General features: G+C 39.5%; 1 protein-coding gene across 1 annotated transcript in view; it reads left to right on the top strand.

Annotated features, from left to right (window-relative positions):
• The window catches only part of MEGF9 (multiple EGF like domains 9), a 125,842-nt gene extending 120,388 nt beyond the window's left edge, over positions 1-5,454 (top strand). The window contains exon 6 of the mRNA XM_007474553.3: positions 628-5,454. Coding sequence (XP_007474615.2) covers positions 628-1,079 — 452 coding nt within the window. The 3' untranslated portion in view covers positions 1,080-5,454. The remainder of the gene's footprint in view (positions 1-627) is intronic.
• The last annotated feature ends 9,498 nt before the right edge of the window (positions 5,455-14,952 follow it).

The raw sequence follows: 14,952 nt of genomic DNA, 5'->3' as shown, positions 1-14,952 counted from the left end.
ATTCTGAGACTACCTTTGTGAAAAACTTCTAGATATGTTAGCATTTTTTGAGTTTAGGTGCTTACCATGGAACTCTATACAGATACATCCCTCACTACCTTAACTACCTTAAGTTAACTTAAAAGTTAACTACCTTTAACTTATGCTTTAGGTCTTGATAATGACATACTCACTTACTTGGAAGAACTTATACTTCCGCCCAAGGGAATGATGAAAGATACTATGGAATTCTTTTGAATATTTTGAGGTGGACATATATTCACACTAGAGGCCAGCCATGTATATGGCACTTTAATTGTCCTAGGTTTCTAGGCCCTCATCCTTATCATGTACAATACTTATTTTTTTGAAACCATTCTTTCCTTTTTTATGTTATTGATAAGAGCATTTTTGTAAGGTCTTCTGAAAGAGCAGGGACCTAGGAGTCATGATACCTGGGTTTAAATTCTAGGAGAGTTATTTAATCTCTCAAAGGAGTTGAACCAGATGCCGTTTGAGGTCACTTTCAGATCCGTCAATTTATACCATGATGTTCTTTGTTCTAAGATCTCTTTTAGATATCATTTGTAGTCTTCTCCAGAGCTAGCTAATTGTGTTTTATTGCTCATTTTCTCTCTTTATTTTCAGAAATTGTTGTTACCACGACTGAAGGGTCTACCACTTTGGTTTCTAATGCTACTTTGTCTACGTCACCACTCACTACAGTTGCAAATAGTACATTTACCCCCACCACTCTGCAGCCTATCTTTTCAATAGGATCATCTGAAAATAGCACCTCAGCATTAGCTGATGTATCGTGGACTCAATTCAACATCATCATTCTGACAGTCATCATCATTGTGGTGGTCCTGCTCATGGGATTTGTAGGGGCTGTATACACATACAGAGAGTATCAAAACCGAAAACTCAATGCCCCCTTTTGGACCATTGAACTGAAAGAGGACAACATCAGCTTTAGCAGTTACCATGACAGCATCCCTAATGCTGATGTGTCCGGCTTATTGGAAGATGATGGCAATGAAGTGGCCCCCAATGGACAGCTGACGCTCACAACTCCCATACATAACTACAAAGCTTAAAGCCTGAATAGAGTGAACCAAATTCCTCTAGTGTTGCTAAAGCCACAGTGCTTACTAAAGGGAGCAATAGCAGCAGCAGCAATGGTGCCTGGGGCAGAACCTGGCCTTGCTTGCTGAAAAAGCAGAGGTGTGTAGTGCATCCCAAAATTCAGGTAAAATTTGTAATGCCTTCAGCCTGTCATCCTTTGTTTCCCCAAGAAGATCTATAGAATTCACTGTTGTTAAGGACTTGAAGCAAAATATATTTTTGTACCCAGCCGTGCAGGAGTGTGTAGCAAGACCAAACTCTATAGTGAATCTCGTATCCAACTTCCTGAGAAGAGCCTGGGGAAGCCAGTGTCTGCCAAGCAGTCTGCCATAGGATGATTGATGTATGTTTAGGAGGAAAAGGACTATTGGAAGTCTTCATATACATTCCTAATACACATTTCTTTTCAAGGTGGGGCAGGGATGGATCTCTCTCCATTCTATTTTTCTGAGAGATAGCAATGAGAAAAAACTGATGAGCCACAAGCATCGCAATAAGCAGTCTCTGTTGTTTCTAGAATTTGGGGACAAATGAATCCTAAGGAATTTCTTGGAAAGTTTTTCTTTAGTGAATTATCACCTAGTGATATAATAAAGTGCAGGGTGAGATTCTTGGGCTGGAAGAGAGAATGAAGTAGTAGCCATGATAAGGAAGCTGATGGTCCCTCTCAGAGTCTAAGTTTATTATCTAGTTAGACCTAGTTAATGCCCCAGCCTTCCTAGAAACAGTGTGTATATAGATAATGTAACATATCAACATTGCATTTGTAACTATTTGTAAAAAAAATCATGTCATATTTTATCATCTAGAATTTATTTGTACAGCAGAAGTTAGTGGCATTGTAAAAAGAAAATACAAGAATTGGTTAAAATACTGTAAAATAGATGGCAATATTGCTGGAGCTGGGACTCTGGTGAATATCGATCATTTTAAGTCCCTCTGTGGACGTCATGGACAATTTTTAAGAGGTTGAGTATTTCTTTTCTATTATCTTCTCACCCTTCAGTCCCTTCTTCCTGCAATTCAGCCTTAGAATTACCCATATTTTGACTTTAAAAGAATATGAATAATTAAATATAGTCAAGAAATAAGGTTCAGTAGATTTTGAAGTCAGTGACTACCTTGGAATGCAAAATCTTGGCACCCTTCACTTAATGAAATACTATCTCACCCTTCATAAGCATCTAATTTTACATCATATAGATGAACGTGAAATGATAGTTGGTACATAAATTTCATTTTGCTAGTAGTCTCCTGAATGTAAATGGTAGTCTTCCAAAGGAAATGAGGAAGTCCTCATTTCAAAAAAATGAAGGGTTATTGTCACATCACCAGGGCCCCTACTCTTTCTGTCTGTGAAATGTCTATCTTTTGATCCCCACCCTCAAAAAATGTTTTTCTCACTGAAATGTTGGACCACCATGCTGATTTTGATCTGCTTCTGATGATGTATAACTAGCTATTCTATTTGCATAGACTCTCTACTTCTCATGCACTATAGTGGAGGGGTTAAATGGTCCTGGAGGGATTTGCAGTGCTTAGTAATTAGAACATATATCCCTTCTTCACACACCCTCTAAGAGTGACTATATGCATGAAGGTAGCTATACAGCAAGGTGTCCAAGCACTGTCCCCACTTTAAGATATAATGCATCCTTGGGAACCAGGCCTCAAGCATATTACAAGAAAGTGAAATTTTGCCTGCACATAAGCCATTTGGATGCAGGTTAAAACCATCAGTTATGCTGATTTTTTTCAATAAATATTGAAAGGTAAAGGAAGCAGCAGCAGGGTATAAAAGAAAAGGCCTTGGACTAAGAGTTGGCAGATCTGCATCCTGGTTCCTGCTCTGCTGCTAATTAGCTGTATGACTTTGCTAAATCACTAAACATCTGTGACCCCAAGTTTCCTCATTTACAAGATAAGACAATTAGGCTACATGATCTGTAATGTCCCTTCTGGGTCTGGAATTCTGTGATTCCAAATATTAGTATCAATAAGGAATATGGAATGAGCAGTTTGGCAAAAAGGAATTCAAGTGGATTTGTTTCTCTAAATGAGATCAGAGTCAAAGGCTAGTTCAAATATAGCACAAAGATACTACTCTACAGAGACTTCTAGCTCAGTCTCTTGTCTTTGCTGGTGGTGTAGTTGGTACCTAGTCCAGTTACCTACTTTATGTGGCCTGATAATCATTGCTTGGGGAAGAGCAGATATTCAATTAACTAACTTCAGTTATGGCCAACAGAAGTAGGGGGGTGGATTACACAGATAGATGAAGACATCTATAAGAGTTTTCCATTGTTTTAGCAGAATGGGTCATCGATCAGCTCCAGACTTTGTTGGACTCTGCTGAAAGTGATGTTGATTCTATTTGTGACATTAATAAGATGTCAGCCTTACCAGCTTATGCTCAATTCAGTCAAAACAGATGTGGGGAGGGATTCTGTGGATACCAGAATAAAGTCCTTAAAAGGAATTGTAAAAACCTGAATGTGCTTATCATCCGTTTCCCCCATTATTCCCCCTCCACCACCACCACACCATCTTGTGTCTGTAATGCCAACCAATGGATTATCTTTCCATATGTTTTAATATCCCCTAGCCTTGCTCTTAAAAATGATTCTTTATTGTAATAATTAAAATATAGCCCACTAATTGCAATAGTACGCACACAAAATTATTTATCAAGTTAGAAGCCCTGAAAGTTTGTAATTTGACAAAGTAAAAAATTAATTTTACTTTTCTGCATATTTTCAACTCCTTTGAGGAAGGCTGTCTTCATAAACTATGGAATAGTGAGCATGACTTGAAAAATCCAATGGTTGGAAGAATCCAGATGTTAGAAACCTTTAGAAATCAATGTAGCACCAAATAAGACAAGACTACCTTATGGGAATTTGATTAGAAAAAGAAAAATTGCTGATTGCTAGTAGGTGATGACTTCATCTCTGCCACCCCTATCATCAATCAGGAAACAGATTCCCCAAATGCATCTGCTCTAGGCAAAATTGCTAAACAGATAAATTTTGTCTTTAAAAAAATCTTTTTCTGAGTCTTTATATGGAAGGGCATTACATCCTCTGCTGAATATCATTTACCCTTGTTTTGTTCACTTAGACTTCTTGGACCCCAAATATCCAGTAATCGCCAGCCATCTACTCCCAAGAAACTCATTCATTAATGAATTCATTCCAGTGTCTTAGGGACTTAGTATGTTAACTCTGTCAAGTTTGTGCTTTAAAAGAGTTTAGTGGACTTTGAGGGTAGAAGGAAAGATTTTGGGTGGAGGACCTTAAATCGTACCATGTGTAATTCTACTGTGCCCACCATTTCCAGCCTCAGAGATCCAAGAAAATTTACATCCTGTCTAGAATTCCAACTCTTAACCAGGGACCTAAAGCAGTGAGTGACCCTTACTTTACATCTTGAATTGAAATTAGCACTATAGGATATTTAGTTTGGGCCTGTAGGGATAGAGGTGGAAGCTCTTCCTAGGGTATATGTTGATCTGTGTTATCATCCTCAAGAAAAGGTTCTCTATCAAGAAATGTGTGCCATCATTTGAATTACTCACCATTATACATTGGGCATCATCTGGTTCATTAAGAAAATAAAACTCATTAATTCATAGAAAAGTTCTAAAAAACATGTTTTAGATAGGTAGGGCAGAAAGATGAAAAAAAGTCCAGAGAAGGAGAAGACACTCTGGCAAGTCTCCCAAAGATCCTTTGTAAATGGAGACATGGTTGGTCTTCTAGGTGGGGAAAAAGGGTGGCAGGAGGGTTATTTGCAGGGATAAAAGTTCACACTCTGAATATTAGCTAATGTCTGCCCAGGGGGAAAGTGAGAGCCATTTTAACTAATAGGAACTTGTCTGAAAGAGCCAAATGATATCCATGGGACCAAAGGCTTTGGATTAATAAGGTATCAGTGGTTAAATGAAGTATTTTCCAAGACTGTTGTAGGTATATCATCCTTATTTCATAAGATGCAAGTCATACTTATACATACTAAATAACTTAGCTCAACTAAAAGACAGGAAGCCAGGTCCCAAGCCTTAGTCAACTTAAATGATTTTGAGTTAAATTTGATTCAAAGGCACAAGAGCTCTGCTAGTCATTCAGTCAACCTATTGTGATATATGTCTCTCTGAAGCAACAAATGAACTTCTCTTTATCTCACTAAAATCCTAATGCAGATTTACAAAGATGTCTCACACATTTACTGTACTAAGCTTCAAAATAAATTTCTAAAAATGTGTATGATTTGAATATATGAAAGAATTTATACAAGAGTGCTATTTAAAATGATTAAAATAAATGTATATAATTTGTACCTATTGTATATTGGCTCTTTGCTCTTTTTTTTTAGATGTAGTTAAAAAGTATATTTTAATTTAATAAGCCCTATGGCAGGGAAGCAATTGATTTTTTTAAACAATGTGAATGTTTTAGGCTCTTCATATATAATGTTTCCTGGATTTTACATAAATAATTTAGAGAATATTAACATACTTGGTAAATAGTCTCCCAATTTGACTTTATTTGTTTTTTTTGTGATTATAATCTTAATCTCCACAACAGAATGAAATAACTCTCTAAATAAAACCCTAAAAATGAACTGTTAACATTTTAATATAAACATAAGAATATATAGAGTATCTGTGATTTATCAGTGATCCTTCCCCAATAAAACTAAAACCCCTTCTGTTGTGTGGCTTCTTAGAGGGTCTTTTAAAAGTTTTTTGTGGCCAAAACATTCTCTACCCTATAGCTAGTCTGAGGATAGGCTTCTCTGACTTGGACAGGTACCTAGAAAAGAGGAATGTAGTCTTTCACTAGACACACACATGAAATTGTTCCAGTCTTGATGTAGGATCTGACAAAGCATGATTCCTTTGCTACAGCATCCAAAAACCCAACATCAGTTCCACACATGATGAGCCATCAGAGAAGGGCTTGAGTAAAGGACTAAAATAATAGACATTTTTAACAAAGTAAGAATAAGACTAGTCAGGATGGCTTGTAACTATAGTCCCTGCTGTTGGGAAGGCTGGGGATAGTGGATTGAGTTGAGGTGTGTGACAAGGAAAGACTGATATATATTAATTTAAGGTCGCCAAGGAATTCAGCTATGTAATTCCTAAATGAAAACTCAATTCAGCAGTCAATCTTTTATGGAGTTTAATTACAAACAGGAGGAAGAAAGGAATTATAGAGAGAGAGAAAATGGAGAGAAGGGAATAGGGCTTAAATACCCCTTCTGTTTAGGCTGGGCCAAAAGGCCCAAGCCCTTAGATAGCTGAGGCAAAGAAAAGAGATCAGTCCCTATTACTCACATGACCAAAAGTGGAGAAACAGTCTCCGGGGCCCCCACCTTCAGCTTCCTTCAGCGCAAGCTTCTCAGAGCACACCGCAACCACTCCGGCAAACTCCTCAACCACCTCCTCCTCGAGTCTTCAGACCCCCCTATCCTTAAGGAAAACCCTCCAAGTTCCCTCCCCTCAGTCCTCACATCTACCAATCACCTGTCCATCAATTTCCCTGTGCCAATGGAGGCTCTAGCTTAACCCAGGACCGCCCAGAGGTCTGGCTTTGCACATGTCTGTTGAAGGTCATATTTTCAAATAATTAAATCTTTGATCCTTTGCTACAGCCCTTTCTAAATCCTGTTAACCTGAGTAGGGTAGAGATTGGAATAATTAAATTTTGATCTAGGCTGCAGCCCTTACTCAATCCTGTTAGGACTGAATAGGGTGGAGATTGATTCCAAGTATCTCCATTGTATCAATTCTAAAATCAATCATGACTCAAAGAAATTCCTGTTCTATGCTTAAGCATAGGTCAAAGTCCTTTCCATTGTTCAGCAAAAGGTTTCTGTCCTAAAGTAATCTTAAGAAGGGAAGAGAAGGAACCTCCCATGCCAATGGGGTTCACATTCCAATAGTCAAGACCCACTATCAATAGGAAATTTTTCAAGTATGAAATTTCCCAATGGTGAAATTTCCAACATTTATAAGAATAAGAAATTTTGAGGTTTACAGGTGTTCCTGAGCTACAAATAGGGCTCAAACTAATGGACTTCCTCAAACAGTCTAGTACAGGAGCCAAGGGGCCACTGGACTTCCTAAAGAGGGGACAAGCAGCCCAGGCCAGACAATATTAAATGCCCATGCTTATTTGTCTTGAGATTAGGTGAGTGACTACTGTACTTCTTGCAAGAACAAAAAAATGTCTTTAACCTATCTCAGACCCATTCTGTATAGCAAAATTCCAACATCCTTCACCTCAAGGAATTTTCTGGTGGGATGGCAAGACGTGTATGCTGATAAGAAAAAAGTAAATAATTTAAGAGACATTGCTCAATAATTAAGAGATCAAGAATCAATTCAAGAAGGATGAGGATTGAGAACAGGCCAATTGGATTTAACAAGAGAAGTATGAAAAGATAATAGTTGATGGAAAGAGAAGTAAGTAGAGTCTGGAAAATGATAAACAAAATGACTGCAACAATTTAAGTAGAAAAGTCAGCCACTACAAAATAATAAGAATTGAATGCTACAAATCTCTAAAGGGAAAGCTTGTCCCCAAAGAAGTGATGTGAGAAAACCTACCCCATACTGTTTTGCAGAGGTAAAGGATACATGGATATTGAATATTGCATATAATAGGAGATTTTTTTTTTTAATCTGCTAAAAGAAAGTTGACATTGACACTGAGATTTTGAACATGGGCATTTGATCAAGTGCCACTGATAAGAGAAATAAGTTCTGAGGAAAATAAGCTATTTTTGGAAATTAGATTATCTACTCTGTCTAAATTATCTGAATGATATATACTACATAATATATGGATACAGGGCTCAGGAATGAGATCTGGTCCTATAGATAATTATTTGATAGTCATCTATGTGAAGGTGATAGATTAAATAACTAACCTTGTTAAGAAAGACAGAGAAGAGAATGTAGAAGACAGAACCTTTGGTAATAGTCATGTTAAGAAATTAAGTAAGGAATCAATGGAGAAAGGAATGGTTTCTGAGGCAGTAGGATCAAGAGATGGTATTGATCTTGAAATCAAAGGAAGAGCAATTATCTAGAATGAGAGGATGTTACAGAGAGGTCAAAGTCTTAGAACTGGATCTTTGCATCTACTGATTAGATTAATGATGACCTTTGACATAGCAGTTTCTGAATAGCTGTGGAGTTGGAAGACAGGTTGCAAGGGCTTGAAGAATGTGTGAATAAAGAGAAAACAGGCATCAGAGAGCTGGAGCAAAAGGAAGGAGATCTGTAATAGTTAAAGGGATTGTTGAGGATTGAAGAGGGACAGGGAATAAGGAAGGTTTTGTAACAGGGAATGGAAGGCTTGAAGGGAAGAGAGGAAATATGGCTGCCATTGAAGTAAAAGGAGAGAGATGCTCCCTGCCAACAGACTATTTTTTTTTAATTTTAAACATTTTATTTGGTCATTTCCAAACATTATTCACTGGAAACAAAGATCATTTTCTTTTCCTCCCCTCCCCCCTCCCACCACCTTTCCCTCTCCCATAGCCGACGCACGATTCCACTGGTTATCACATGTGTTCTTGACTCAAACCCATTTCCCTGTTGTTGGTATTTGCATTAGAGTGTTCATTTAGAGTCTCTCCTCAGTCATATCCCCTCAACCCCTGTAGTCAAGCCAACAGACTATTTTTGAAAAAAAATGGGGTTCCTGAGAAATGGGCCACTTATGATAGCCTGAGGGAATGTCTTCTCTATTGATTGATGTTGAAGATACCCCAGAGCAGGTAAGCACGGACCCCCCCCCTCCCCCCCAGGGACAAGCCTCTCCCCACAGACCAAGGTCACCCAGCAGGGGTCCGATAAGTACTGTCTATGGTTGAAATGGCTGACCTTGGGTTCTGCTCCATCTGTGTCCACCTGAAATGATAGCCCTCTTATCTGACTGTGGTTTCTTTATATAAAGATGAATTTTAATAACAAGTTTGGATTGGGAGGTATCAGGGTAGAGGGAATAAGGATTTCCCTATACTTGTCCCCAGATTGGGTTTGAGGCTCAGCTTTCGAGCTGAAGCCAGGCCTCATAGGCTGGTGGAGGGTTTCTTTTATTTCTGTCTGCTAATATCTATGCTAGATTTCTTAAGTTCAAAGTCTTTAGCAATAGACAGTAAGAGGAAGAAGAAGGTTCTGACCTTAAGAGCTAGTTGGGCCTATCTCTTCGGGATAATCCCCCTAAAGACCTGCCTTACAGTTCAAACTGCTCCCCTTAAATCCTTTTGTTTGATGACATGATCACAGGAATCCAGGTAGAGCACACAACTGGGAAAATATCCAGGAATTGAGGTATTTCTATCCCAAGACAGGGAGAGAGCACTCCCTCCAGCCTAGGGCCAGGAAAGAGAGCCTTTGAAAGCAACTGTCCAGTAGCCCCACCCCCCACCAACTGTCATTGCTGTCCATCAATTTCACACTAACCTTCCAACTGCTGTTTGTTCCACCTGAGTGGCAGAAAGTCCAAAACTTGCTTCAGTTTTCCTTTCCACAGATCTGACAGAAGAAGCTGAAGGGGATTGAAGGACTAAGGACAACTTTTTAGAGCTGGAGAGCATGTTGAAAGAAGAGGCTACATTGAGAAGGAATTATTGCTAGTGTGAGGTTCAAGAAGATGAGGAAATCAAGGACAAAACCTTAGCAAAGAGGATGCAGATTTCTTCCTTTTCTTCAGGAAGGAAAGAGGAGTGAATAGGTGGTGATACTGAGAAGTACTATGGAATAAATGATGGTCTTTAAAGTCTTCCTTCTAATGAAAGACAGTATGATATAAATGATTCATTGGAAAGAATAGTGGGTTTGGAGCAAAAAGACTTGTGTTTAAATTCCAGTTCTGCCACTTATTATCTATGTGACGTCAAATAATTCACTCAACCTTCCTGGGCCCAAGTTCATCCGTAAAATGAGAGGGTTTTCAAGTTCCCTTCTAGCTCTAAATTTATTATCCTAATGACTGCATACAGTCTTAGGGAAGTAGGAGGCTAAATTATCTACTAAAATTATTAAGAGCTGGGTTGTATTTAAAGGGTTAAGGAGAGAAGAAAGCTTGGAGAAACAGTGTGTAGAACAAGATCCCAAATAAAATAATATATGGTAAGCTCCTCCAGTTATAATATTCTTTCATGCCGAATGTTTAAGTCCCAACGTAACATTTTATGATTCTAAGTTATTATATTTCTGGTAGTTTCTGAAGCTTCAACCAGAGCCAGCATAAGCAGCAATCTGGCCTCAGATATTTGGTTATGTTCTAATCAGAAAAAGATTGATTTATTTATGGGAGAATTTGTTTTAATTTCAAATTGTCCAAAGTGGCTTGAATGTAGGCAGTAGTTGCTCTTGTTGAATTTACAGATGGTTTCTGAAATACAAGACTTCTAAATTGAAGGTATACCCGTTTGGCAGAAATCTTTTTTGCTCAGTCACAGAACACCTGCAACAGAAGTTGGGGTGGGTTTCCTCAGAATAGGAAACATTGATTTCTAAGAATCCTTTGGGGGATGATAATATTCATTTTGACAGTGTGTTCAGTGTCATCTTACAAGATAAAGTTTATTAACAGCTCACCAGAAAAGGAAAAATAAGTAGACATCTGCAGAGAGGAAGAATCCCAGAAGAAAAATTATCCTGTTAGAAAATAACAAAACGTTATATAATAGCTCCTCATTTTGATAGGAAACTACAAAACGATACTCATGTGTTTAGCATTGTTCACCATGAAGATATAAAAGAGCTTTATTGCTGGTTTTGCTGCCAGCCTGCACTGGTAACATGTCCATAATTGGAGCAAAAATAGATTTTTTTCATGCTAGTAGTTTTGGATTTCCTTACAGCACAACATGTTTTGAAACTCATGACTGTAATCTTCCATCTGCGTCAAGTTAAATGGATCCTAAATAGGAAATAATGAGATAACAAAGTTTTTAAGATAAAAAATTAATAAGTCCATGACACTGATCTTTCAGAATTCAAAGCATAAGCCTCTCCTCAGTTTGCAAGTTACATATTCATTTCAGTAAAACCCTCAAATTCCCAACAAACCAAATAATTCTCAAGAAATTCAATGAGAAGGGAAGCTAGGCGGCTCAGTGGATAGTCAGACTTGGAGACAGGATGTCCTGGGTTCAAGTTTAATCTTAGATACCTCCTAGCTCCTGGGCAAGTCACAACCACAATTGCTCAGCCCTTACCACTTTTCTGCCTTGGAACTGATCATTCTAACACAGAAGGTAAGGATTTTAAAAAGAAAGAAATCTAATGAGAAACTAGAATGATTTCTTCCATCTTAGAACCAAACAAAAAGTCAACCCCACAGGCATTTGGAAGTGAGACCAACACCAAAGCCATCAGTAGCGGTAAATCTGGCCTCAGACACTTACTAGCTGCATGATGTGGGGCAAGTCACTCAACCTCTATCTGTCTCAAGGCCCACAATTGTAAAATGAGAAGAATAATAGCCCTGATCTGTTGCAAATATCAAATGAATGCTTAACACAATGCATCACATATTGTAGAAGCTTAATAAATACTTGGATTCTTTTTCCTTTCCTCTGCTAAAAAGGAGAGATCTTGGGATAAAATATTCCCAAAGGCAATTTTGCTATAAGAAATGATGAAAGGAGTGGTCTCAGAGAAACTGGAAAGATTTTCATGAACTCTACTGTAGAAAGCAGAACCAAAACAATTTGTACATGAACAGCAAACATCATTGTAAAGGCAAATAACTTTGAAGGTTTTAAGATCTCTGCAATATCAGCCACTATTCCAGAGTAGCAATGGTCTACACTCTACCCTTCCCTTGGCAGAGAGATGATGGAATCAGGTTGCAGAATGACACTATGTTTTTGGACGTAGCTGATGTGGGAATTTGTTTTGATTACATTTTTGTTACAAAGTCTTTGTTTTTCTCTTTCTCCCCTTGAGTGGGGATTAGATTGAATATGGAGAAAAGAGATTTGTAGTAATTGGACAAAAAATAAACTAAAACCAATAAGAGCCAAACTTTTTTTAAAATGCATATAAGGGAACAGAAGGAAACACGAGACAGTTTTGAAAATAAGATATGGAATTATATACTTTTTTTTTAAGCAAGCCATATGAAATGGAGATTCATAATTTCATAGACAATCCTCTTTTTGTATTCTGTTTTGTTTATGGAAAATTCTCTCTCTCTCTCTCTCTCTCTCTCTCTCTCTCTCTCTCTCTCTCTCTCTCTCTCTCTCTCTCTCTCTCTCTCTCTCCCTCTCTCTCTCTCTCTCTTTTGTTTTTTTTTAAAGAACCTTTTCAAAGAAAAGACCTAGCGGCAGGGGCAGCTAGGTGGCTCAGTGGATTGAGAGCCAGGCCCAGAGATGGGAGGTCCTGGGTTCAAATGTGACCTCAGATACTTCCCAGCTGGGTGACCCTGGGCAAGTCACTTAACCCCATTGCCTTGCCCTTACTGCTCTTCTGCCTTAGAACCAGTACACAGTGTTCATTCTATGATGGAAGGTAAGGTTTATGAAAAAAAGTCCTGTCATATTATACTGACAAAGAAGCAATGAAAGCTATCCATTGGACCACCACATCCTATTTCAGTTTCCTTGTGCTTAGCACTTTTCTATTCAGGAAGGGGACATTGGGTGTCATGAGCAAGTGGTTGGTCTCTGTGACAACCTTGTGAATTTGTGTTTATGAATGACATCAATGAAATCTTGCTACCTGCTAATTCCCCTGAATGGGAAGGAATAATGGGAAAATTAACAGTAATATTATCAAGATATGAAATTTTCAAATTTGAAAACCATGACCTCCTAGATTCTTTTTTATTTCTAATCCCGAGTATGTTTATTTTGTCAGGGATTGTACTTTCTAGATTTCTAATAACTTGCAGCATTTTTACAAAAATGCCTCTTAACCTGGGGATGGTAACAGAGGCATCTCACTACTCTCCACTGCTGAAAAGATCCTCGCCCATGTTATACTCAACAGACTCCTGTCATCTGTTTCAGAGCAGAACCTGCCCGAATCACAATGTGGCTTCCGACCAGATCGCAGCACCATCGACATGGTCTTCACGGTGAGGCAAATGCAGGAAAAATGCCTTGAGCAGAACCTGAGTCTCTACATTGTCTTCATAGACCTGACAAAGGCATTCGACACAGTGAACAGGGACGCATTGTGGGTGATCCTCAGCAAGCTCGGCAAGCCCAGCAAAATTTGTCAAACTGATCCAGCTCTTTCATGTCGACATGACAGGGGAAGTCCTATCTGGTGGAGAGACTTCCGACCCCTTCAACATCTCCAATGGCGTGAAACAAGGCTGTGTCCTTGCTCCGGTACTATTCAACCTATTTTTCACCCAAGTATTACGACATGCTGTGATGGATCTAGACCTGAGCGTCTACATCAAATACCGACTGGATGACTCACTATTCGACCTTCGCCACCTGACTGCAAAAACAAAGACAACAGAGAGACTCATCCTGGAAGCTCTCTTCGCAGATGACTGTGCTCTCATGGCCCACCAAGAAAATCATCTCCAAACCATTGTGGACAGGTTCTCCACTGCAACAAAACTGTTTGGCCTGACTATCAGCCTCAGCAAAACAGAGGTGCTGTTCCAACCTGCACCAGGGAGGCCAACTAACCAGTCCTACATTACAATCAATGGCATGCAGCTTTCTAATGTCAACACTTTCAAGTACCTGGGCAGCACCATCGCCAATGACGGGTCCCTAGACCATGAGATCAATGCCAGGATCCAAAAGGCCAGCCAGGCACTTGGGCGGCTGTGCTGCAAAGTCCTCCAACACAGCGGTGTAAGCACTGCAATGAAGCTCAAAGTGTACAATGCAGTGGTCCTCAGCTCGCTCCTGTACGGTTGTAAGACATGGATACTGTATCGGAAGCACATGAAGCAGTTGGAGCAATTCCACCAATGCTCTCTCCGGTCAATCATGAGGATCCGATGGCAGGACCGAATCACCAACCAGGAAGTCCTCGACAGAGCCAACTCCACCAGCATCGAAGTCCTGGTCCTCAAAACCCAGCTACGATGGTCTGGACACGTCATCCGCATGGACCCACAGCGAATACCAAGACAGGTATTCTATGGGGAACTGTCAGCTGGACTCAGGAAATAAGGCCAACCAAAGAAAAGATTCAAGGATCAGCTAAAGTCCAACTTGAAGTGGGCTGGCATTACACCAAAGCAACTAGAACTCGCTGCCTCTGACAGAAGCCGCTGGCGAACCCCCATTAACCATGCCGCCACCACCTTTGAAGATGAGCGACATCGACGTCTTGCCGCTGCGTGTGAACGCCGACATCAGGCCACAACCGCACCTCCCGTAACAACTGGCGTCCCATGCCCCATGTGCCACAAACTGTGCGCCTCAGCCTTTGGACTTCAAAGCCATATGAGGGTACATCAATAGATGAGAATGCACAAAGACAATCGTCATTCTCTGTCACTGAGAGACTACCACTTTTATTGATTTATTTTTAAATCTTTAACTTTTCTCTTAGAATCAATACTAAGTAACCATTCCAAGGCAGAAGAACAGTAAGGGCTAGGCAAATGGGGTTAAGTGACTTGTCCAGAATCATATAGCTAGGAATGGTCAGAGGTCACATTTGAACCCAGGACCTTCCATCTCCCAGCCTGGGTCTCAATCCACTAAGCCACCTGGCTGTCCCTCAACCACTTCTTTTTTAGAGAGGAGAAAGGAGGTTAGTGAGAGAAACTGATTGGCTCAATATCACATGATTAGGGAGTGGCAACACCAGAATTAAAACTTAGCTCCTCTGGC

Source organism: Monodelphis domestica, chromosome 1, assembly GCF_027887165.1.
Source record: "Monodelphis domestica isolate mMonDom1 chromosome 1, mMonDom1.pri, whole genome shotgun sequence".
Classification (NCBI taxonomy): Eukaryota; Metazoa; Chordata; class Mammalia; order Didelphimorphia; family Didelphidae; genus Monodelphis; species Monodelphis domestica.
Note: the sequence above shows the minus strand (reverse complement) of the source record. Positions and strands in the feature narration are given on the sequence as shown.